This window comes from Elephantulus edwardii, unplaced genomic scaffold (assembly GCF_000299155.1).
Source record: "Elephantulus edwardii isolate Elephantulus edwardi_28Jun2011 unplaced genomic scaffold, EleEdw1.0 scaffold00050, whole genome shotgun sequence".
Classification (NCBI taxonomy): domain Eukaryota; kingdom Metazoa; phylum Chordata; class Mammalia; order Macroscelidea; family Macroscelididae; genus Elephantulus; species Elephantulus edwardii.
The window spans coordinates 14,148,678-14,175,256 of record NW_006399800.1 but is presented as its reverse complement, the minus strand read 5'-3'; the positions used below and the strand labels follow the sequence as shown (position 1 = coordinate 14,175,256).

The following is a 26,579-nucleotide window of genomic DNA, read 5'->3' as shown; positions in this document are numbered from 1 at the left end:
CCAAGAAAGCAAATAGGTCTGTCCTGAAGAGGGTGAAACCAAGTTTCTCTTTGGAGGCCAGGATTCTGAAGCTCTGTCTCACATACTCTGGACATATGATCAGGTGGGATCGATCACTGGAGAAGGGCATCATGCACAGAAGGGTGGAGGGACATTGCAGGAGATGAAGAACCTGGATGAAATGGATTGTAACAATGGGGGTTGGTGTGGTGGAATTAGTGAGACTGGCTCAAGACAGAGTAGGTTTCAGAGCTGCTGGACATAAGGGCAGTATGGGTCACAGTTGACTCGATGGCACATAACACAACAGCAATGTTCCCAACAGCATTATTAACAATAGCAAGAAAATGAAAATAGCCCAAATGTCCATCAATCAACTAACTAATGGATTGAGAAACTGTGGTATATTCACATGATGGAATATACTATGCAATACTCAGGAACAACAATTTTTAAAAATTCTATATGATATGGGAGAAGCTGGAGAGCATTATGCTAAGTGAATTAACTCAATTTCATAAGGACAAATATTGTATAAGACTATTACTGTAAAAATAACTAGGAAAATGTGTATGAAAGTTAAAGGAGGAAGGGGAGGGGAGAGGGAGACTCAGCGTAGAGACAGGGGAAATCCCAGTGTTGCAAAGTTTAGTGGGCAAAGGGAGAAAGTAAAGGAATTGGGCAAGATACACTTAGAACCAGAAAAGATGAGGTAATTAGTGTCACAGATTGATTGTGATTCATTTCATAAAACACAATGTACAGGAATGACCATATGAAACACAGTGTGAATGAAGGAATATATTAAGCGCAGTGTATATGAATGAAACACAATGCATACAAATTTTGTGCACAAACCAATAAAAAAGAAAAGCAAATTTTTAAAAACAGTTTCTTTTCCTATGTTTTCCTGGTGTTTTCTTTTTTCACTAGAAATTCCATAAGTCCAATAATTGAGCTTCCATTTTAATAAATTTGGTTTTCTAATTTCTAAATAATTATTATTATTGCTAATAATTATTGTTATTGCTATTGTTCTACTTTTAGAGAATTGCCTTAAATTTTCCAAGCTTCTTATTTTTAAGAAATTATGACACATTAATTTGAAGTTTTAAGGTTCTTATAACCAAATGTAGGACCAGACTGACTAATAAATAAAAGTTCCACCTACCAGATCCTATTTTCCCACACAAGAGGCTCCCACACAAGCTAAGATCAGATACAGTTAAGCAGCTTACACGTGATTGCTAACACAGTTAGAAACACCCAAACAGTTTACCTCCAGGCAAACAGTTTGGGTGGGAAGCTTCTTGTGTGGTCAAACAGGATCTGGTGAGCGGGCCTTTTTATTTAAATGTCCATCTCTTTCTACCTGTGAGTGAAGCCTTTAGCTTCATGAAGTTGGATCCTGGTGGGTAAATGTTTGTGAGTTACTTCAAAGCTGGGGGTAAACGGTTTGGGCATTGCTGGTGGTGGTGGTGGTGGTGGAGTGTGCATGCACACATGCACAAGCACATTAGTATATCATGGTCTAAAAACTACTAGTCTCAATTTAAAAGGAGTCCCTGGGCAATGCAAGCAATTAAAGAATGCATCTGCCAACCAAAAGTCTGGCAGGCAGGGTCAGCCTACCCAGAGGTGCCTCAGAAGAAAGTACTGGCGATCTATTTCTGAAAGACAATAACCACTGAAAACTCTATAGATCACAGGTCTACACTAGAATACTCAGGGTAACCATAACTCACCAACTTGAGAGCAACTGGCTAAGGACTAAAATTCTAAACAAGACTCACAGGGCCAGAAAGCCCAATGCTTGTCCCTTCACTCTTGGTGCTGGCAACACCAGTTTTTTTCCTTTTCAGGAATGTTCTCTGCCCACTTACCTTGCAAGTTTCTGCATATGATAGTCTTTTCTCTGGAATGAGCTTGGCGCTGTTTGGTGGGGTTTTTTTCTATTTTACTATCATATGCCAGCTTAACCCCCATAAAACCTATTCCTGTCTTTAACTCAGCAAAACCTTCCCTAATAATGTGGTTACATAAGATATTCATTTGTAGAAAACTACTAAGCAGTTATGTTTATGTGTACTTTGCAGTATTTATATTGTTGTTGTTCGTGTACTTTCAGTATGTATGTTAAATTTGATTAATAAAAAGGATTGCAAATTTCTCTAAGCATCATACAACTAGTTTATCACAGAATACATCAAAGTCATCACTGCACGTGTATTTGTATAATCTGTGTGTCTAGCACAGTGCTCTGTATACAGTAGGACCCAAATGAAGATTTTCAAGATGAAAGCTGAGGAGACAAAATATATTGTACCACCACAAGGAAGTGACGAGCCAGGTGGCATAGTGAGATTAGCACTGGAATGCTATACAAAAGATCAGCATCAAATATACAGATTGCTCCACAAGACAAAGATAAAGACAGTCTGCCTCCCAACAAATTCATCGATTCTCACAGTTCTATTCTGTCCCACTGGGTCTCCAGGAGGTAGAATCAACTCAGTGTCAGGAGATTTAGGCTTCTGATCACCAAGTTTGCTGGCTTTCTTTAGCTGAACAGAAAAACTGAAACAATCATAATATAGAATCTCTGTCAGCCTTGAAAATGATACACAAATTATGACTTTTAAAAAAATAATACTTTTCCCCTGTGGAATAAATCCAATATTTCTTCAGATACCCAGAATGTTCTGTGATCCAAAGGTTAAAATTCAATGTTTAAGTCTTGGTCAGAACTTGATACCTCTATTTATTTATAGGTTCACTATGAGTCATATTTGACTCAACAGCATCTAATAACAACAATTACATTTCTCTTATGATAAAACCTAGCAAAATCAAAACTTTCATAGCACATTCTCTTGGAATCTATAGCAAAATAGAATTTTCTATTATTAAATTTAAGTCCATGAGCTTCTTTGGTGCTGATGTCAAAGTTGGTTTTAAACAAAGCTATGAACCAATTCATTCCAGTTGGATCCTCTCCTGAGAATCTGCAGTACCACTGCAGATATGTTATTGTTAGGTGCTGTAGAGTAATCTATGAGTCACAGTGACCCTAAGAACAATGAACAGATTTGAACTTTGCCCTATTCTGTGCTTTCTTCTTCATTCCTGACATACTTGAGTCCATTGTTAGTCACTGTGTTGATCCATCTTCTTGAGGGTCTTTGTCTCTTTCACTGACCGTCTACCTTTGCCAATATGATGTCAAATCACAATCTGCATGTTTTGGACAAGACCTCTTGAACTCTGTAAAAATCTCTGGGAGATCTTATGAAAAATATAGATTCTAATTCAGAATATCTGGTGGGACGGTCACAATGCAAATTCTCAGTTGTGAGTCAAACCTCAACAGTTCAAAGTTTTATTTAATTGTGAGAGTTAAACCAGGGATGGAGAAATTTGTACCTATGACCAAGGTATATTATGTGAAGACAAACCAAGACTGAGAAAAATAGGACATTTATAATGGAAATAACATAAAAGAAGAATACACTTTAAGTCTCCTTTGACAATATACAGCAATGATTGGTGTTTCAAAAACATATGTCAAATAAGAGATTTGCAATGACATACAGAACCAGGCAGAAGGCTCTCTGCCTGCTCAGACATACTGATTCTCCTGGTAAATAAAAATCAAATTGTGCCCATGAAAAGGATTCTGTGTCTGCTGTCCACAATGGCTCCTCTGTGTTCCAGGCAGCCAGCAGAAAGGATATCTCAACACACAACTCAGGAAGCCTCGATTCAAGGATGTATATGCTCCAAACTATTTCAAGCACATCGTTTGGGGAAAAAACCCACAATACACAAGATGAGATATTTAACAGAAATCCCTCATTTTCAAACATATTCAGGTAAAAATTATTATCTGCTCAACCTGTGTAATGATCTTCCTTAGAAACTGCTGATATTTTGCAGTATAATTTAGAAAGAAAAACTTTAAAAAATCAATTTAATAATATGAATTCCAAGATGAGTTCCTAGTGTATTTAACTATTCCCTTAGGTCATGTCCTCACATACTCATATAAGTTCATGCACTTTAGAGTATTCTCTAGCGGATCGCAAAGATTTGGAATCAGAAGTTTTTAGTACTATCTAAGTTAAATAAAACCCCAGTGTTTCTTAGGAGAAAGCTCAATAAGGCTTGAGGCTGCAGGGGAAGGAAGAAACAAAGCAGCTGCTGTTGAGTTAATTCTGACTTACGATAACCCCTAATGTGTCTGAGCAGAACTGTACTCCTAAGGGTTTTCAATCATGGATTTTTCAGAAGTGGATCATTAGGCCTTTCCCTTTGTAGATGAGCACATTAACCATCTGTACCACCCAGAATAAGAATGATGTTAGTTTGGAGTCTAAGGTGAGTCTGATACAGGCCATGTTCTTCACAATTACTTGCTATGCATCAGAGAGCTGGACAATGACTAGGGAGGATAGAAGGAGAACTGACACCTTTGAGCTGTGGTGCTGGAGAAGAGTACTGCTAAGAGAATGAACAGGTTCATCCTGGAGAGGGTTAAATCAGGTTGCTCCTTGGAGGCAAGGATTCTGAAGCTTCATCTGACATACTTTGCACATGTTGCAAGGTGGGATCAGTCCTTGGAAAGGGATGTCATGCTTGGGAGGGTAGAGGGACAGTACAGGAGAAGAAGACCTAGATTAAATGGATTGATTTAGTGAATGGGGTAATGGGGGTAGGTGTGTCAGAGACAATAAGATTGGCACAGTATAGAGCAAGGTTTAGGGTTGTTGTACATAGGGTCGCTTTGAGTTGCAGGTGACTCGATGGCACATAACAACAACAACAACCACCACTCAGAACAACTAGGTTGGACAACGGGGAAAGAAATCTCTCCCTCAGCTTTATTTAGGTAAAAATCCATTACCTTGCCTTTCAGCAAAGCTGGTGGCCTAGGAGTAAGGAGTTGCACTGGCAATCAGTTTGAAACTACCAGCTGTTCCACCAAAGAAAGATAGGCAACCACTTCCCATGTAATTTACTGCCTCTGAAAACCTGCTGGAAGGTCAAGTCTAAGTTGGTCTGACTTGAAAGCACACAAAAACAACATCCTGCTTTATCCACATGTGTGTATTTCAGAAATCACACAAATCTAGATTCAATCTCAGATGTCCCCCACAGGACAAGCTATCATAATCTCCTTGAACCTCCATTTTCTCACCTGTAAAAGTGAGAAAATAATGCTAGACTAGTATTTTCTAAAGGTACTAAGCCACCCAGTGACCTTTTATAATCTCTGCTCTATTGTCAAGATGGAGGCCTGAATATAACATTTTCTTGGACTCCCTGTCAGATGGGTTTTAGTTAGACAGTGTGGAGCTTATCTTTCAATATGGCTTTCCTAGTCACTGAAATGGACTCTGTCATGTGGATGGGTGGGAATATGCAAATAGGATGTCTTGGCCTATCCACAAGGGGATTGGATAACTCACCAATCCACAAGGGGATTGACTAGTCTCACCAATAAACTGGAGGGGGGCCTCAAGCAGAGTCTCTCTCTCTTTTACCACCAGCAAATCAGAAGTTGGCGTGCAGTGGATGTCTTTTAGGACCTGACATTCTTGCTCCAACTAGACTTAAAGCAGTGGCAGCCAAGGCGGAAATAGAGAACTGGAGAATTGACATGAAAAGTGACTGCTACCTGCCCCTTTCCAACAGAGCCTGAGCTAAGCTAAGAGCCTTTGCATAAATTTTTCAGACAACTTGTGGGGGTGGATGGCAAACTGATACTGGCAGGACTGAGAACTTTGTAACACTGACCATAAGCTGCAAGGCTCAAGAATGAGGTGCCTGTGAGTACATTTCAGAAGCTCTCCTAGCTGTATTCTGCTATTAACCTAGATTATAACCTTTTTACTTCCCCAGTATGGTTCTATGTGGCCTGTGAGATATCATATCTGATTTTGGACCTAGTAAAGCAGTAAGATTAGTGTTGAGATAAGTAAAAAGAGGTACAGGAGCATGGAGGAATATGTCTGACCTCATGGGAATTGGTTTTGTGTTATTGATGTTGTTGAAGGAAACAGTTCTCCTTTGTGAAGCTGGTAAAGGTCAGACATAGCCGTCGCCAGGTGGCCCTTGCTCTTTTTACAGACAGACACTCAGGCAAGATTTCAAGACAGGAGAAAAAAGGCAAGTGATTTTGCTTTGGGCAGTACTTGGGCTCCTGAGAAGGGTGGTTACAGGAGTTTTAGTTACAGTGGCGGTGCCTGCTGCCACGTCAGCAGCTCATGAGTTTTAGGTGAAAGGTAAAAGCAGCTTCTGGATCTCTCGATAACAGCTTTTTCTCTGGTTATATCCTTGTCTCACCTTTTATTTTAAAAGCCCTGAGGCAGCAGTAGCTTCTGAGTAGTAGTCTCAACAGTAGTCTCCACTCTTTCCTTTTGTTCCTTCAACCTTTCTCTCATCTCTGCACCAATTCTATTCATTTAGCGGTGTTGCCAACCCAAAGGCATGTGGTTCAAGTCCACCAGTGACTCCGTGGGAGAAAGATGGACAATGCTCTCCCATGATATTTACAAGTTCTGAAAACCCTCAAGAGGCTCAGCTATCTGATGACTGACTCGGTAGGACATAACAACAACAATAACATGCTAGAAATGTCTAGTGATTAAATGATATAAATGCCAATATGACTCAGGGTCAGCAACGCAAATCCCTATTCATTAGGCCACGAGAGTTTCCTTATTTTAAAATAATAAATACTAAAATGTATTTGGCCTAATGTGTAAGAAGCCATGCTGCAATGCCAAAGGCATGCAGTTTGAATTCACCCACTATTCCACAGGAGATAGACAGGCAATCTTCTCCTGTGCAATGTACTGCCTCTGAAAACCTGCTGGTGGGTCAGCCATGGGTCAGTTCTGACTTGATGGTACACAACAACAAGATAAATGCATTACACAATAATATACAGTTGCTGCTGTTGCTGTGTACTGTTGAGTCAGACCAACTCATAGCTGACCCTCTAGTGGGTTTTCAGAAGCTGAAAATCACACAGGAGGAGACCGTCCATCTTTCTCTAGCAAAGCAGCTGGTGTATTTAAACCATGTGTCTTTGAATAGGTAGCACAAATCCTTACAATTAAGCCACCAGAGGTCCCTATATTATACACCAGCCTATTAAAATTATTAATTTATGAATCCTAATTAAAATACAGGCAGCAAGTTCCTCTCAGTATTTTGTAAGATTCTTCTTTCTTTAAAACTGGCTCTTTCAAAGAAGTGCCTCAGGATGCCAAGCTTATCTAATGCCAAAATGAGCATGCTTCCTGTTGTCACAGACAGATACTGATTATGAGAACTGCCTCATAATAGCAAAGGAAATGGGACCCAGAGCTTCTGTGGGAAATTCCCGGCAAAGGGCTTTATCAGCTCACCTTCTCCTCATGGGCTGCACACAGTCATTGTCACTTCCACAGGAGGGGTTCCGGCGACGTGCGTAGGGGAACTTTGGTGATTTGTTGCGGTCACTGGGAGAGTTGTAGAGTCCGCTGGAGTGAAAGAAAGATGGTCAACAACTACTGCAGAGGCCTGGAGAGCAAACACCTTAACCCTGAGCTATCTGTGTGTCCACCACTCGATCTCTCTGTCTTTTCAGGGGTCCTGCACTGGGGACGCATGGTTCTCAATGCTGCAAAGGTTTACTTAAAGAATAGACTGTAGTTTAGTACCAACAAAGTCATTACTTTGTATCATTTGTCTCTCACTGAACCTCAATAGTAAGATATGAAAGCAAAAACAACAACAAATGCACATTAATGATGAGTTACCATTTCCTTGCCAATTACTCACTGAGCTAAATGCTTTATATTCATGGTCTTAGCTAATCTCCACATAAACTCTTTATGTTGAGGTAAATTCTATAATACCTTTATAAAAACACAAAAAAGGGAGTTAGAAAATGAAATAGGGATATAGAATGTTTAATTAAGTGGCTCAAATAAAGCAGCAAGGAAGCGGCAGACGTGGAATTGATCCTCATTCTAGAGCCTGAACCCATGACCCACAAAAATACAGTGACAATAACATAGGCCTTCTGCATGATTGGTCTGACAGCTGTGAACAGAAAGAAAGGAAATACACCCACATTATTTGGAATAAGGGTTTTCTGTAATTATCCTTTATATATTGGCTATCATTTTCATCTAAAAGTTTTTATAAAAACTATGAAATAAGGAAAGCTATCATTAGTATTTTGTTTGAAGACTAAGGTGTGCCTGATTCAGGTCATTGTCTTTATCTCTTGCTATGTACCTGAGAACAGGACAATGACTAAGGATAACAGAAGAACTGATGCCTTTGTGTTGTAGTGTTGGAGAAGAATAATGAATATCCAATGGACTGAAAAAAAAAAAAAAAAAGAAGAAGAACAAGTATGTCTTGAAAAAGGGGCACAGCCAGAGTGCTCCTTGGAGACAAGAACGGCAAAGCTTCATCTCTCCCGAGGAGAGGTTATTCATTGGAAAGGTAGAAGGTTAGTGAAAGAGAGGAAGAACCCCAAGGCAGTGGACTGACACAGTGACTGCAGCAACATGATCAAGTGTGTCAGAGGTTGTGAAGATGGCACAGGATAGGGCAGGATTCAGATATGTTCTTCACAGGGTCACTATAAGTCGTACTCAACTCGATGGCATCTAACAACCGTATCAACATCATTAATATGTCATTTATAGTTTTCAAAAATATCTTACTATGTATTATCATAATGACTTTTCAGGCAGTTTCCTAACAACATTCAATTCTCTTTTATATCTTTCAGTAAAAGTTTCATGTTAGGATACATGCTATTGATTGAGAAGAGTCAGCCACACTGATCTAGGAATCTGACTGCTGGGTCCGCTATCAGCCATAGTCACACAGCAATGGATTCTTTGCAATGAGTTGCTACTGCGACCCCCTTCTCTACTGCTCTCCTTAGTAGAATCAATGATTTCCTTTACCACTGGGGGCCGTTCTCTTCCCACGGTGCATGGGATTTGCTTCTTTGGGTGTCAGGGCTGTTTTCACTCTTTGCTTTCTTAAAGCTTTAATTAAACAGAAAAGGTATAGAAAGTAAATTAACTAGGAAATAAAAAGAAGTAAATACATGCATATTATTCCTTGAATAAAAAAATTCTTTAACAGATGTTTGTATTTCTTTACACCTGCAACTCATTCCAAAAAGAATAGAAAGAGGCAACTTAAGAAATATATCTCCACCAAGAACTTCTGGGTCTTTTCTCCCCACTCTATTTTCAGTGCTTTAAACCAGCAGGAGTCAGGTCATTAATTCTTAGGAAACATCTAAGAGAGTTTATCCACAGGATAAGAAATAAGGGCAATGGTTGAGTAAAGAAAAGAAGCAAACTGGTAAGGAGGGACACTGGGAATGAGTGGACTCACGGGCTGGACTCCTTTTCGTGACCACAGGGATCAGACAGTCTGCTGGCTCTGGACCTGGGTCTGAATCTGTGCAGAGCAGTCATCTCCAGGCAAGCTCAGGCTGCCCAAACTGCCCTGCCTCCAGCTGCCACACTCCCTCCTTCCAAATGAGAATTACTTTCCAATGCTACTTCCTGACCTAGTATCATCTTTCTGTTCTAGGAATGTAAATATATCTGTGTTGTTATCCAATTTAGAAACACAGGTGAAGACAGAGAGGAAAGACTCATCAGAAGTCTTCAGGCATCAGTGGAAGAAGGGGAGTGTGTGACTCTCGCCTCCTCATGAGTCTCGGCTTAAGAGAAAGACATTGCGACTTATCTCCTAATCCACTTTGAACCCTGGCTTTTGGAGAAATCCTCTCTATCACTGTTCCACAACCGGATCATAGTAGAGATCTTTATAATAGGCAACAAAGAAAATAGAGGGAGAAAATGGCATGGGCACGTAACAAGAAAAAAGAAAGATGTATCCCAGCATACTGTGTATTTCTGTATGGGAATTAATAAAAGAAATGCCTACAGAATTACATATTTGACAAAGGCATAGTGTAGATAATATCAGTATATACTAAGTGTATTCTTAAAAAGGTTTGCTGTAACAGCTTATTTTTTTTTTGAAATAAGGAAAAATAATGTGGTAACTATATAGAACAACCATGAAGTGTGCATGTATGTGTGTGTGTGTGTGTGTATGTGTGTGTGAGAGAGAGAGAAAGAAAGAGAAATAGAGGGACTGCAGTTAATAAATCAGAAAGAGGGTGGGGAGAAGAAAAATGGGAGTGTCAGAAATGGAGGAAATGAAAGGAGAATTGGGAGAGCAGGAAAAAGTTAAAAGAATAATCAAATCCTGGGTGGCAAATTAATTGCATTCACTGCCTACCCCATTTCTCATCTGGAGCCTGAGTGGGAAAATTTGGCATCCCTTCAGGTATCAGCACCATGAACAGGAATGCAGTAGAGTGAGTGCCTTCTGTACATTCTAAAAAGGCTTGGGATCTGAATTTCATGGAAGATTATGGCTCTTATGTTGGACTTAGTATAAACATGCCCTGTACATACAGATTAAGCTGGCTCTCTGTTTATCCACAGCTGTGAGGCTGGCTAAGGGAAGCAGAGTAAACCGAAGTATATCCGAAGGCAAAGCACTCATCATTGCAAAGAGAAATCTATAAAGGGAGTGTCCTGGAACTGAACAAAAGAAAACGTTGGCAAAACCCTGAGGAAAACACTACAGCTCTGGGAACCTTGTATTTTAGAATTATATTGCTGAGAAATTATCAACTTTATTCCTCAAAGTAGCCACAATTCAATTGAGAGATGACATCATTCTTTTCTAAAAATTTTTCCAGGCCATGTATTTCTGACTCCTTGGACTTCTTGTCCTGTGGCACATTCTCTATAGTGAAACTGAGCAGTGAAAGCAGCTCTTTGTCAGTTGTGTCACTGAGATTGATGTCACCCAGTGTGGTAAATCTTATTTCATCCTCACTACTATGGCAGTACAGACCAGTGAAGTTCCCCTGGTGGGCAGAGAGACCTGCCGCACTGCACCCCCCAGAGTCCCATAGTCTCTCCCTCCTCCCATTTGTGTGTGTGTGGAGGGAGTGGTGTTACCACACAAGGTGAGGGTAATACTCAGCCTAGTGATGCCACCCACCAGCTAAAGTCATCTCGTGTCAATCCCCCAGACCATATCAGGAGGTATGGCTTGCACCCCTTGTCTTCCTTCCTCATCCTCCCACCCCCACCAGATATGCTCCTGATCATTGTGTGCGTTTATAATGTTTTTCCATGAACAAAATTGTAGATAGGGAAAAAATGACTCTGGAAGAGTTCTTTCACAGAGAACAAGGCTGATCGTTCAGGGAAACAAGCCATGTAATGTATTAAGAGGGGGTTTTCCACTAGGGAATGCTGCTGGGAAAATTGATGCAGAGGACCATGACAACTCTTCATACATATGCAATCCCTGACTTCTGATGCTCTGACGCCTCTAAATTCTATAAACCCTCTTCTTCAGGGTCACACTTCAGTGCACCACTGTAATGAACACAGTACATTAAACTTGAATACCATCTCCTTAATTCCACAAGTCCCTCAGAGTAGTCCATTATAACACACCATTTTAAAAGTCACATGGAATATTCCCTTTGCTGCTCAGAATGCCATTTAAAGGCTATCTGTGATCTCACCAGGCTGTGACAGCAAGAGCATTGCCTTGCCAATGGGAGAGGCAGGCCCTGAAGTTCTTAAGTGTTTCTGGGAAATAGAAGGTTTCCTGAGCCACAACCTATTTATTGGAACCCACTGATCAAAAATACTGGTTAATTATAAATATGAGAAGATTCTTAATCCTGCCAACAAGAATCATCTTTCTAAGTTTCTTCTGACAGTCTATAGTTTGTATGTTTCTTCAGGTAACTATACTGACCTTTTTACTGGTGAAGGTGCAATAATTTTTGTTGTTATTCCTTCATTGTCTCCATTTTCCATATTTGCTGTAACTCGATTTACACTGTTTGAACCTAATAAGCGGGAAAACAAAAGAGAGACAGATCAGGAAAACACAAAGAAGAGGAGTGATGTAAAACTTTATTTTAGGAACATAATGGTGTATTCTACCAATAAGTTATTTTTCCAAACAAGCAATGAAATCTCGCAGTAAAAATTACATGCTGTGTTTTGACACGTACTAGGCTTTTAATAAAATTATGTCCTGTGAGACTTACATTCTGTAAAATGGGACTTTCTAAGACTTTAAGATTTATGTAAGTTTCAGGAGATGAAATCAGTGAAGTGGGGGAACGACAGCCTTTTTAACAAATGGTGTTGGCAAAATTGGAAAAATATCTGCAAAAGACTCAAGCAAGACCCACACCTCACTCCATACACAAAAACCAACTCAAGGTGGATCGTGGACCTAGGACTAAAACCAAGGACTATAAACTTCATTACAGAAAAGCTAGGAACAACACTAGAAGTCCTAATCCACAACATAAACAGTCTTCCCAGTATCCTGGAAAAGCTACAACCAGGAGAAGATAACATAGATGAATGGGACCTTCTAAGACTCAAATCCCTATGCACATCCAAAAACTTCTCCAGTAGGGTAAAAAGGGAAGCCACTGACTGGGAAAAAGTATTCGGTAATAACATATCAGATAAGGGACTTATATCCAGAATTTATGAAATACTTGAGCACCACAACAAGATAAAGGTAAATAATCCAATAGAAAAATGGGCACAGGATATGAACAGGCACTTCACCGAAGACGACATTCAGATGGCTAACAAACACATAAAGAAATGCTCAAAATCCCTAGCCCTAAGAGAGATGCAAATTAAAACAACTATGAGATATCATTTCACCCCAGTCAAAATAGCAAAATTTAACAGAACAGCAAGCAACAAATGCTGGTGAGGTTGTGGAGAAACTGGAACCCTGATTCACTGTTGGTGGGAGTGTAAAATGGTGCAACCCCTGTGGAAAGCAGTATGGCGCTTTCTCAAAAAGTTGCAAATAGAGATACCATTTGACCCAGCAATTCCACTACTGGGAATATACCCTGAAGAGACCATAGCTGACATCCAAGCAGATATATGCACACCCATGTTCATTGCAGCTTTGTTCACAATAGCAAGGAGTTGGAAACAACCTAAGTGCCCATCAACAAACGAATGGCTAGAGAAGCTGTGGTATATTCGCACAATAGAATACTATGCTGCATTAAAAAACAAGGAACTCATGCAATATTATTCAAAATGGTTGACTCTGGAGAACATTATGCTGAGTGAAATATCCCAGTCACAAAAAGACAAATATTACATGATGCCACTGTTGTAGAATGGGACTGTCCTTGGGGTTAGGGAGACACTGAGTAAGATGGGTTCAATAATGTATACTGCACTGAAGCAGAGGAGGGAGAGAACCGTCTAAAAGAGAGATGTAACTGGGTATTTCTGTCATCACAGGAGACTAGAGCGAGGGCTGCATGGTGGAGGGGACCTGGGGGAGGGTTTGTAAAACAATGAAAGAATCTTTTCTTTTACTTTTCCATAATTTTTGGACTCATGTACTTATAACTTGTTAGTCAAATTTGTGTCTTCTAGGTTGCAACACCCCCATGATACATCTTCAAGGATATGAACATGCACGGCCAAGCACAATCAATAAGAGTGCATCTAAATCCCAAAATCAATCTCCATAATAGTCTATGTGTTTCCTACTGGCAAAGGGGCCCTTTAGAGTAGTGAGAGAAGATCTTCACCCTGAAACCCACAGCGTCCCTTTTCAGCAGGAAGTAGCTAAGAGAATACGCCGTCCCCTTTTCCTTATGACTCAGGGTGAAGTCTCTCTCAGGGAGGAGTGATAGGGAATGGCAAAGGATACACTGACAAAGAAGATTAATCAGAACTGGCTTTGACAAGCACTGTGGCATTTGGACAAGAACAAACTGGGAGGAGGGTAGAGAGAATAGTGCAACAATGAATGAGTGGAAGCCCAAAACCTCTGTAAATGTTTATGAAAATTAATAAAATATAATTATAGAAAAAAAAAAGATTTATGTAAGTTTCTACTTCATTGCCTTTCTTTAGTTTAGAATAGCAACATAAGATTATAAGATAATTAGTAGTAAATATTAGAATATTAAAAAGTATCAGCTTTTGACAGCTCCCTTATAAAGCACAAGTATGTGTGACAAGCCCCCATTTAAAATCAACCCAAAAGAAAAAAGTACTTTAAACGGGGACTCAAACTGCAAGGGACCAGATTAATAAAGATGTGATTTGTATTACTCATAAGCAAAGAAATTTTCAAACACATTTTATGCAAATATTCTTAAAAGTCCAAAACTAAACTTTTATAAACTATTATTCCACCAATTTTAATAGGTGTCAAGCGGACCAGTAGAAGGAGCCACGATCAGTCACAATATTGGAAATCACAGTAAAAAGAAAGGTCTTATCTACAGTCAAAGATACACTAATTGAAGAATTTCCAGATGTACTGTTTACACTCATCAAATCATGTTATCATTCTTACTATCATTTTCTACATTATTTTGTCACCATTATTTTAATCTCCCTACTGTCTAAGGTAAAATTCTTCTATTTCCTCTTCTTTGGCTCTGGTTGTTGGTGCATATGTCTGAATGATAGAGGTATTCACTGAATTTCCTTGTATGCATATGGATATTATCCTATCACTCACAATATTGTACTTCAAGACGGATCTAGAAATGGCTTTTCTAACTATGAAAGCAACCCCATTTTTCCTCACTTTTTCATCTCCAGAGTAGTATATCATATGATCATCTGATACAAAATGCCCCATGCCGGTCCATCTCATCTCACCAATGCCTAGTATATCCATATTTATGTGTTCCATTTCCTCCTTAACAATATCTAATTTTCCCGCATTTGTGGTTCTCACATTCCATGTTCCAATCACTAGTGTCTGCTTACAACTGTTCCTCTTCCTTTCCATACTCAGTTGCCCTTTCTGTCATTCTACGTGTGTTCTGTTATACATAGGGTTTTCAGAGTCCTGCTATTTTGGAAATGGATGGCCAATCCTTCTTCCTAGTGTATGTCAATCTAAATGTTCAGATCTAGAGAAGTATCCAACAGATCAGCATTTTACAGAAAAAGTGCAAATATATCCCTTATTGTGGAATTAACCATTAGTTTTTAGTTTTGGTGTTGTCCCTGCCCTTGGGTCAAGTGCCCTGACCCACTTATTTCTTTGCTCCACCATCCATCAAGATACCCCTCCACTTCTACCCATTCCCTTCATCACCTGTCTCCCATTGTCTAGCTCTTGATCTGACAGCTTATATCCATCAGGATGGATGGTGAAGAGATTGAGATTGTTTACAGCTTTAGTCTGCTTGGCTCCACAATCAACACTCTTGGCACCAGCAGCCAGGAAATTAAAAGACATATTGCGATGGGAAAGTCTGCTGTTAGGGACCTCTCTAAAGTACTCAAGAGCAATGTGTGTCTCTGGAGAGTAAGGTGCGTCTGGTACAGGCCATGGTCTTTGCAATCACTTTTTATGAGTCAGGGAGCTGGACAATGACCAGGGAGGACAGAAGAAGAATTGATGCTTTTGAGCTCTGGTGTTGGAGAAGAGTATTGAAGGCACCATGGACTGCTAGGAAAACAAACAGATTAACCATGGAGAGGATTAAACTGGGATGCTCCTTGGAGGCAAGGATTCTGAGGCTGTCTGATATACTTTGGTCATGTCGTAACGAGAAACTAGTCCTTGGAGAAGGACATCATGCTTGGGAGAGTGGAGGGAAGGTGCAGGAGGGGAAGGCTCTCTGGGAGATGGATTGATTTGGTGACAGGGGCAATTGAGATGAGTGTGTCAGAGACAATGAGATTGGCACAGGACAGAGCAGAATTTAGAGGTGCTGTACATAGGGTCACTATGAGTCACAAGTGACTCAACGGCATATAACAACAACAACAACTGTCTAAGGTTTCTACCTAACCATTTTATTTTCATTGTCAATTTTATTACTCATAGCTAATAATTTAAAAAAGCACAATACTCACAATAGATATGTTGCTGTTGTTGCTATGTGCCATCAAGTCGCTTGCGACTCATAATGACCCTATGTAAAAGAACTCTGAACACCGTTCTATTCTGTGCCAACCTAGCAATCTCAAACATACTCATTCCCACCACTCCAGTCACAGAATAGATCCATCTCATCGAAGGTCTTCCTCTCCTGCGCCATCCCTTCACTCTCCCAAACATGATGTCCCTATCCAAGGACCAGTCCCTCTTTGCAACACGTCCAGAGTATGTCATACGAAGCTTCAGATTCCTTGACTCTAAGGAGCATTCTGGCTTCACCGTCTCCAGGACAAACCTGTTTGTTCTCCTAGCAGTCCATGGTATATTCAACACTCTTCTCCAGCACTACAGCTCAAAGGCATCAATTCTCTATCAACCCTATTCACTGTCTAACTCTCTGATGCATAGCACATAACTGCAAAAACTATAGCCTGGATCAGGTGCACCTCAATCTCCAGCCTGACGTCGTTGCTCTTCAGTACTCTTGAGAGGGCCCTGACAGCTGAATTTCCCAATGCAATTCGTCTCTTGATTTCCTGGCTGATATAATTTACTAATAAAATCATTTATCTACTGTTGTTGTTGTTATTGTTATGTGCTGTTGAATTGACTACTACTTATAGCAACCCTATGAACAAAAGATCTGAACTCTGTTTTATCCTGTGCCATCCTCACACTTCCTGACACACAAAAGCCCAATGAGGCAGTCACCGTGTCAAGCTACCTAGTTAAGGGTCTTCCTCTCCTTCGCCAACCCTCTACCCTTCCCATCACCTTGTCCTTCCCCAAGGAAGAGCCCCTCCTAGCAACATTTCCCAAGTATGTAAGATGAAGCCTCATCATTCCTGCCTCCAAAGAGCACTCTGATGGGAGCTCTGGTGGCCTAGTGGCAAGAAGCTGCAACTACAATCCCAGAGGTGCACGGTTTGAATCCACCAGATGCTTTGCCTGGGAAGGAGGGGCAATCTCCTCCTGTACCAGTCAGATCTGATTTGACGGTACACGCACACAAAAATAAAAAAGAAAAAACAAACAAAGAGCACTCTGAATGCACCCTTTCCAAGACATATCTCTTGTTCTCTTGGCCATCTGTGGGATGTTCAGTGCTCTTCTCCAACACCACAGCTCAAAGGCATCAATCGTTTTTCTGCCATCCTTATTCACTGTCCAGCTCTCAGAGGCATAGCAAGTGACTGGAAAGACTATGGCCTGAATCAGAAACAAGGCTTAGTTCTCAAACTGACATCACTACTCCTCAATAATTTGGAGAGGTCCCTAACTGCAGATTCTCCCAGTGCAATGTGTCTTCTTATTTCCTGACTGTTGGTACCAAGGATGTTAACTGTGGATCTAAGCAAGATGAAGCTGTTGACAATTTCAATTTCCTCTCCATCCATCATGATGCTGCCTATCAGTCCAGTGGTAAGAATCTTTCTTTTCCTGACATTGAGAAACAATCCATAATGAAGGCTGCATTCCTTGATCTTCTGCAACAAGTCCTTCAAGCCCTCCTCACTTTCAGCAAGCAAGGTTGTATCATCTGCATAATACAGGTTATTGATGAGTCTCCCTCCAATTCTGATGGCATACTTCTCTTCACGGAGTCCAGCTTCTCAGATAATTTGCTCAACATAAAGACTGAATTTATTTACTATTACCATTTTGTTGTTATTGTTATTCAAAGAAGATTTCAGGGATAGTGTTCACTTCAGGTTTAAAGTTTAAAGATTATCTCAGAGCCACTGAGGGCTTTTGAGTCATGAGTCTGTAATATTAACAATAAAGGCCAACATATTAGAGTACTTTATTAAGGGTCAGGTGCTGTTGTAAGAATTTAAAATTTTTTTTTTATTTTGTGATAGTCAAAATAATTCTAAGCAGTAGTATAGAGTAAATACAGTCTTTGTCATTGGTTCCTAAAAAAAGTGTCTAAAATCAGAATTTCTGCAGTGATTGAAATATCTTTGCTGAGGCCTTTGGCCAGACTTGAGTGTTCATTTGGCTGGGTACTGGCCAGGTCAGAAAGGCTCATGCTGTGATAATGACTACATCAGAGGTGAAGGAGATGGTTCAAAGATAGCACACCTAAGGAATAAGGCTTTAACACTGACTCTGAACATTGAGGCTCATGGAGCCGATAGACTTTGACAAAAGCAGACGGGTAAAATAGCCTTTGGGACAGAGAAGCTTTGCATTGGGAACTTCTCATCCCTCATCCTACAAATAACTTTGTTTGTATGTATTTCTTTTTTTGCAATAACAAAATTGTGACTATATATATGCTTTCCTAAGTTTTATGGTAAATGGTTGAACCTCAGATACTAGTGGGATCCAACTGGTTAGAAGTTTGGTGATGCAAACTTATGGTTGGTATCACAATGGAAAACTTTCAAATATATAGCTAGTAGGATATATGTGCAAATGTAAGGGATTCCCCCTGAGTCTGTGGCCTGTGGGGCATATACAGTCTTGGCCCTCTAGAGAACTGTGATCTTCAGCCTGTGAGCTAGGTTATGATCAGAAATATTGCATGTGTGACTGGGAACATATGAAATAGATACGTCTGAAATAAATTTGATAACTCTACCAATAAAGACATCAACAACTTGTGTTACGCATACGACCCTGACTGCTGAACTGAGGAAGACACAAACTGTCTGCTATAGAAGGTCAAGGACTGTAGTCTTCAATATGTTTTGAAGTTCAACATCAAGAAAAGAAATATTCTCATTGCTGGGCCGATTGCCAGCACCATGATAGATGGAGAAGAGATTGAGACTATTAACAATTTCAACTTGCTCACATCTACAATCAGCACATTTGGCACTAGTAGCCAGGAATACAAGAGATGAAGGTCTGCTGTCAGTGAACTCTCCAGAGACTAAGGTACGCCTGATCTTCACAATTACTTGCTATGCATCAGAGAGCTGGACAATGACTAAGGATGACAGAAGAAGAATTGATGCCTTTAAGTTGTGGTGCTGGACAAGAGTATTAAACATACCATGGACTGCCAAGAAAACAAACAGGTTTGTCCTGGAAAGGTGAAACCAAGTTGCTTTCTGAAGGAAAGGATTTTTGAAGTTCCACCTCACAGACTCTGGGCTTGTTGCCAGGAGAGACCAGTCCTTGGGAAACAATGTCATACTTGGAAGGTTAGAGGGAAAATGCAGAAAAGGAAGACCCTGATGAGATGGACTGACACAGTGACTGGGGACACAGGGGGAAGGAGACAGTGAGATTGGAAGGGTTCAGAGCTATTGTACACGGTGTTGCCGTAAGTCACAGGCAACTCATGGGCACATAACAATATTATTTCTCTTTTAAAGACAAGAAAATCAGAACTCTCCCAATGTCTCCTAGCTTGTAAGTGAAGGCATCAACTTTAAAGTTAAGCTTTAGCTTTGAAAACTAAGCTCTAACCCACAGTAATGCACTGCTTTCTATCATCTGTCCTTCATCCAAAACAGTTCAAAAATTGGCCAAGTTGCAGTGCAATTTTCAGACACATTCAAAGAGGGCAGCATTCCATAGTCAAGTTAAACAAGGGTAACTAGGACTGAAAGGCAATAAGAACACTTATGTATTCCTCAAATTGGCAATTTTCTTCCAGAGCATGTCTTATACCATGTCTGGCTATTCATCAGAAAAGGCAAACATTAATATATACATATACCTTGGACAGAGCAAACAGTCCTTTAAATATGAGCTCCAAAAACTATTATTCTGAGGAATGTGATATGGATTCATTATTAGCATTTTGTTCCTATTTAGAATGCTGAAATAAAAAAGTAAGCCAGAAGATACATATAGCACTAAAAGTAAGTTCATTTTGGAGCCAGTGCAAATAACTGAGCTATTGCCACAATCTGGCATAATAAAAGAAAGACTTTGGGATCTCTGAAAGCAAATTTCACCAGATGTGATCAACAGGATATATGCGTCTCCTTGAAGTACTATATAAGCTTTTAGTTATCTGCTAGCCCCTATCATTTTTATTTTGCTATGATCATTAATTATATCTCAAGGGCTGATTTTCGTAATTGCAGGCACAGAATCAGACATAACTGTTTCTCGCTCATGAAACTCTAAGTAGTGTAACCTACTGAGTTTTCTCAGTTGCAGTCTTTATTGGAGCATGCCATCAGTTCTTTTCTCCAGTGTTTGAACTGTCTGAACCATTAACTTTCAAGTTAGCCACTGAACACTTAACCATTGTGCCACAAACTCCTGTTGGGGCATTGACAACCAAAATTTAAAAAGTCATACTCATTGCTGTTGAGTCAGTTTCAACTCCTGGCAACCCTCCATCAGGTTCCTGAAGCAGTAAATGTTAATAGTAAGAAGATTGTCTCCTCTTTCTCCCACGCATTAGCAGATGGGTTTGAACTACTGGCTTTAAGGTTAGGAGCTCACACTTAACCTTACTAAGCCACCAGGCCTCCTTGGGAGCAATGGTTGGAGGGATTCATTAATCTGTACTGCAAGCAGAAGATGTGCCCCAACATAAATACTGTGATTAAGCTTCCTTGAAAAATAGTTTGTCCTAAGCAGATAATAATAATTTATAATATAAATAAAAGTGATCTTCACGTATCTTCATGTGTCTTCTCAAGCTGAGAGTGAAGCCTGTGGGGTGGCTGCAGCAGAAGAAATGAACCCAGAGCCAAGAACATCAGTCAAAAAATATCCAGGACAAGAGTCAAAAAGGACAAACAACAAACAGAAATGAACATACATAACATTATTTAAAACTGGTCCAGACACAGAAACGTACAAAATGTAACAAACATACAAGACTAGGCCACATTGTCAGCAGCCACCATGTTGTCAGCAGCCATGGATCTGTTCCAGTCAATTACCTAGGTACTTTGAGGGGAATCGCTGTTGTTTCTCTAGACCATGTGGAAACCTTTAAGCTCAAGGGAAAGGGAGCAGGACAGCTGGAGCAGCTGCAGTGAGGTGGAGGGCTCAGTTCTGGGAGGAAAAAAACAAAGCTTCCTGGTTTCCCATTCTGGTACTTTGGAGGGATCACTGCTGTTTGGCCTTCAGTCCTGTGGGCCTTGGGCCAAGAAGGGAGAACTGATATCGAGGTCCTTCACAAAACACTGCCATACTCTTGGTCATTATATAGTTACAACCACCTAACATCTAGTAAGAAAAGGCACACATAATGTCAAGAAAGCAGCAGTCGGCCTCAGTCATCATGAAAAGAAAAAAAAAAAAATAACCCATCTCCTACAAAAGCAGACTTAGATATTCCATATGACCCAGCTATCCCACTACTTGGAATATACCCTGAGAATATGAGAACTGAGGCACAAACTGAGATTGGTACACCAATGTTCACAGCAGCATTATTCACCATCACAAGAACATGCAAACAGCAACAAATGTCCAACCACAAACGCATGGATTGAGAAATTATGGTACATTCACACAATGAAATACTATGTAACACGCAGGAGCAATAACTTTGTAAATTATTACCTAATTTAGGAGGAACTGGAGAGCATTATGCTGAGTGAACTAACTCAGTCCCATAAGGATAACTATTATATAAAACCATTATTGTAGAATGAGTATAAGGATCTAGGAGGGACGGGAGAGGCTGGCAGCAGACGGGCTGGCAGCAGACGGATGTGGATGTGCAGGGGGAGGGGGGATTAATCATTGGGTTGTACAATTTAATGGGTGTGGGGATGAAGGAAATTGAAAGAATTTGTTCAAATTTGTATTCGAATTTTGTAAATAAACTAGTAGAGGAAAAATAAATTAATTGTGACATATAAATTATTTTCCTTTAAGAACGCTCAAATAGGATAAATGTGTAAACTTTTAGGTTCTATTTTATCTCTTTTAATAAACATAATCAATTTTCTTCTATAAACTGAAAAGTAAACAGAAACTAAACTATATCTTACACTTAAGGAAAAATAATCAGGGCCTACAAATTATCCCCAACGCGATAAATTCTTACTGTTGTTCTTGTTGCTGTTATTAGGTGCTGTGGAGTCAAGAACGATTCATAGCAACCTTATCCACAACAAACAGATCTCAACCCTGCGCCATCCTCACAATCCCTGACACACCTGAGCCCGCTGCCTCAGTCACTGTGCCAACCCACCGGGTCATGTTCTCTCTTTTGCCGTCCCTCCACATTCCTTCCTCTCCAATAAAGAGCCTCTCTTAGCAATATGTCCACAGTGTGTGAGATGAAGCTTCTGTCAACTCAGCTCTGACTCACAGTGACTCTTTTTACAACAAAATGAAACCCTGCCCAATCCTGTGCCATCCTCACAATTTCTGTCATGCTTACGTCCACTGTTGCAGTCACTGTGTCAATATATCACATTGAGGGTCTTTCCCTTTTTTGTTAACCTTCTACCTTTCCAAGCAAGACATAAACTGGCTCTTCCTGATACTATGACCAAAATGTGTGAAGTTTCACCACCACCCTTGTTTCAAACAAGCACTCTGGCTACACTTCCAAAGATTTTTTTTCTTTCTACGTTCTATGGTATACTCAGAATTCTCAAAGAACATCACAATTTAAGGCATACTTTGGAATGATTCTTCCTTATTTATTATCCAACTTCCATATGCATTTGAAGTACATTAAACTATCATGGCTTGGGCATGGGGGGTGTGTGTGCCAGAATTAGTGAGATTGGCTTAGGGAAAGATTCAGAGCTGCTGTACAAAGGGTCACTGTACATCGCAGGTGACTCAATGGCACATAACAACACTAATATATTATGACAGGTTTAGAGCAGGAGTGGCATCCACTTCCTAAACAACATGCCTCCGGAAACTCTAAGAACTTTAAGAGATGTCAATAGTTGGTTGTAGAGGGGCTTCAGGCCTTTTGTTCACTGGGTCGCTATGAGTCATGCTAGACACGAAGGTAATCAACAACAAAACAACAAGTAAAATATCCCATCAATTTTCTAACACTATAAAGTATGATCAAACAATAAAGTGCTGAAAGTATAAATCCTAGTGAGACTAATGAAAATTAGCCTAGAGCGTCCAATTCATCATATATATATGAAAGTTTACAGAGACTTAGGATTTCCAGTCATTTATTGCTGCAATGTAATTCATCTTAAATATTTTTCATACTGAAAAGACAAGCAGCTCTATTTCCAGAAGTTGTCCAACCTATCATCATAGAAGGGTTTATATTTAACAAAACATATACTCATTGAATTATATAAAAGTAAATTTCAAAATCTATAAAATGGAAAATAGAGAGTTTTTCTTGCATTCTCTGGCTAATTCCTGAAGGTGCAAATGCCAAATATCAACCTATTCATCCTAAAGTAACAGCCAGGCCAGGCCCTTCCCTTGCTGAAGTTTATGTATTCAAATGTTCCAAGGGGATAGTTAAATAGTTGCCAATTTATCATAAATATTCAATGTGTTAAGATATTTCTTTGGGTACATGCCAACAGCAAGACCAAACAAAGTATTGTGCTAAAAAACTGGAGTAGCATTATATAGAACAGATGTGAATGAGAATTATATAAGGAAATTATGTCTACATATGAAAGATCCTTTCCCAAACTGGTCTTCTCCCCTAATCCAGCTCCCTCCTCGATCTGACTCCTTTCATCACTACCAAAATGGTCAATATGAGGATATGTGTAGAAATAAAAGTACCTATTCTTTTTTTTTAATTTTTATTGTATTCTTTTTACGTGCACCATCAAATCAGATCTGACTGGTACAGGAGATTGCCCCCTCCTTCTCCAGCAGAGCATCTGGTGGATTTGAACCGCGTACCTCTCGAATTGCAGTGCAGTGTCTTGCCACTAGGCCACCAGAGCTCCCTAAAAGTACTTATTCTTGTGCTTCTCCTCCATAGTTACAGAAGCAGCACTAAGGAATAAGGCACTCTTTTTTGTTGGTGAAAATGCCAGGTTCAAAAGAAAGGAACTTATATAGAAACAGGCCAATTGCTCATCAACAAATATATGGAGAAATCATGGTACATCCACACAATGAAATACTACACATGAAGAACTCATAAGATACTACACATGGATGAGTCCAGAGGACATTACTAAGTTGAGTGAAATCACTCAGTCACAAAAGGATAAATACTGTATAAGACTGATACTGTGAAAATAGGATGATGACTAAGGGCGAGGACAGGGAAAGGAAGAACAGAATGTACAGACAATGAAGACAATAAAGGATCAAGGGAAGGAAGTGTCAACCTGGAAAGAATGGTCAAAAAGACAACATGGGCATTGCTACTAGCAACCTAGAACAGGACATGTATAACTGGTCAAATGAGGAGGAGAGAATGAAGTGGAAGGGTGAGGGAAGGAAGGAGAAAAGGGAGGAAATACTAGGACAGCAGACATTAATGGATGAATGGATGGGTTGAAGGGATAGGTAAGGTACACTGAGGATTTAAAGAGACATTACAATAAAAGGCATTAATCAATTATAATTAATATTATAACAAAATACATATGAATTACTGAACGAAAACCATTTTTTTTTTAAAAAAAGGCAACATTTTTAAGGCTGAAAAGCATGTGTTCACTTCCTAAAGCCATCAGAATAGAATCTACTTTCTGAAGAACTTGTAATCTCTATGTGTGTATGCTGGAGGGGCTGCCAAATGTCCTTAACACCAAAGGGGTATTCTCCCTTCAATTTCTCCTATGCTAAATGACAGGGACTGTGGATAGCTGGCTGGAATCTACCCTGACACCAAGTTTTTCTATTTGTGATGTTTATGTGCCATCAAGTCGACTATGACTCTTTGTGACCCTATGAACAGTAGCTCTGAACCCTGTCCTGAACCCGAGTGAGCTAATCTCACTGTTTCTAACACATCTGCCCCCACTGTCATAGTCACTGTGTCAATCTATTTCATCCAAGGTCATCTTCTCCTCTGCTGACCGTCCACCTCTCCAAACATTATTTCCTTCTCCAAGGACTGGTCCCGTTTGGCAACATGCTAAAGTTCTATTTCTGCTATAAGGGCTCAATTTGCAGGAAGAAAAAAGCTCACATTTTGCTCTGGCAGTACTTCTGGTCCAACTGAATCAATCTGGGTCATAACACTTAATGCAGCTCACATCAAACTAGCTACTCTCAAGCCCCACAATTCATGCCTTCTTAGTCTATGGGGGGTGAACAGTTCCATATCTACTGGACCACTGCTTCAGAGATTATTTGCTTCAAATGGAACCACATACAGATAGATATGAACATAAAGTACGTGAACATATATAAAGGATGCTATTTAAAGACTTACTTAACTGCATTTATCTCTGCATCTATGTTTGAGGACACACACAGGAGACTTAACTGAACAGTCTCTAAATTTTTTGACCCAAATACTGGAGGACTAGTGGGTAAGGAGTTGTGCTGTCAACCCAAGGTTAGGCAGTTCACATCCACCACTGTTCTGGGGGACAAAGATGGGAAAACTCCTTCTATGTGATTTACAGTCTCTGAAAACCATGTGTAAGGTCAGCTCTAAGCCAGTTCTTAATCCATAGCAATGAGTGAATGACTGACTCAATAAGAGATCCCGATACTCTCTCTCTCTCTCTCTCTCTCTCTCTCTCTCTCTCTCACACACACACACACACACACACACACACACACACACACACACACACAATGTCAAGCCATCTTCTTGAGGGTCTTCTTCTCTTTCACTGACCTCTTTCCTCACATGAGGCCTTTTCCAAAGGATTGGCCTCTCCTGACAACATGCCCAAAGTATGCAAGACAAAGTTTCATTATCTTTTCCTCTGTAAGCATCTAGACTGCACTTCCTCAGATTTGTTTCTTCTTTGTGCACTCTGTAGTGTATTCAATACTTTTTACAAATACCACAATTAAAAGTCATCAAATCTTCTTCAGTCTTCCTAATTCATTGTCCAATTTTCAGATAAATACAAAGAACTGCAAGTAACATGGCCCGTACCAAGTGCACCTTAGTCTTTTTAAATCGACACCATTGCTCTTTAGCACTTTGGAGAAGTCTTTGACAGCAGATTTTCCCAGTGCAACACATCTTTTGATCTCCCGACTGTAACCATAGGTGTTTGTGGAGCCAAATAAAATTAAATTCTTGCAACTTCAGTCTTTTCTCCACCTATTGTGATATTTATTGCCTACTGGTCCAGTGGTGAAGATCTTTGGGTTTTTGAGGTTAAGATGTAATCCATATTGAAGATTTTAGTCTTTGATCTTTTTCAGTAAGGGCTTCATGTCTTACCTTATTCAAGGAAGTTTATGTCATCTGCATAATGTAGGTTGTTTATGAGTGTTCCTCCAATATTGATATCATATTCCATTCTTCTTCATATAGCTTGTTGTTGTTGTTGTTATGTGCCGTCGAGTCGTTTCCGACTCATAGCAACCCTATGCACAACAGCTCTAAACCCTGCTCTACCCTACGCCAACCGCACCGCCTCTGATATACCCATCCCGATTACCCCAGTCACCGAATCAATCCATCTCATAGAGGGTCTTCCCCTCCTGCGCTG

The 26,579-nt window shown here is 40.0% G+C and overlaps 1 protein-coding gene across 1 annotated transcript in view; it reads right to left on the bottom strand.

Moving 5' to 3' along the window:
• EPB41L4A (erythrocyte membrane protein band 4.1 like 4A) overlaps positions 1–26,579 on the bottom strand; it is a 373,049-nt gene that overhangs the window by 57,898 nt on the left and 288,572 nt on the right. Inside the window, exons 13-15 of the mRNA XM_006886688.1 lie at positions 11,893–11,986; positions 8,979–9,062; positions 7,416–7,529 (exon numbers count right to left, since the gene is read on the bottom strand). Coding sequence (XP_006886750.1) covers positions 7,416–7,529; positions 8,979–9,062; positions 11,893–11,986 — 292 coding nt within the window. The remainder of the gene's footprint in view (positions 1–7,415; positions 7,530–8,978; positions 9,063–11,892; positions 11,987–26,579) is intronic.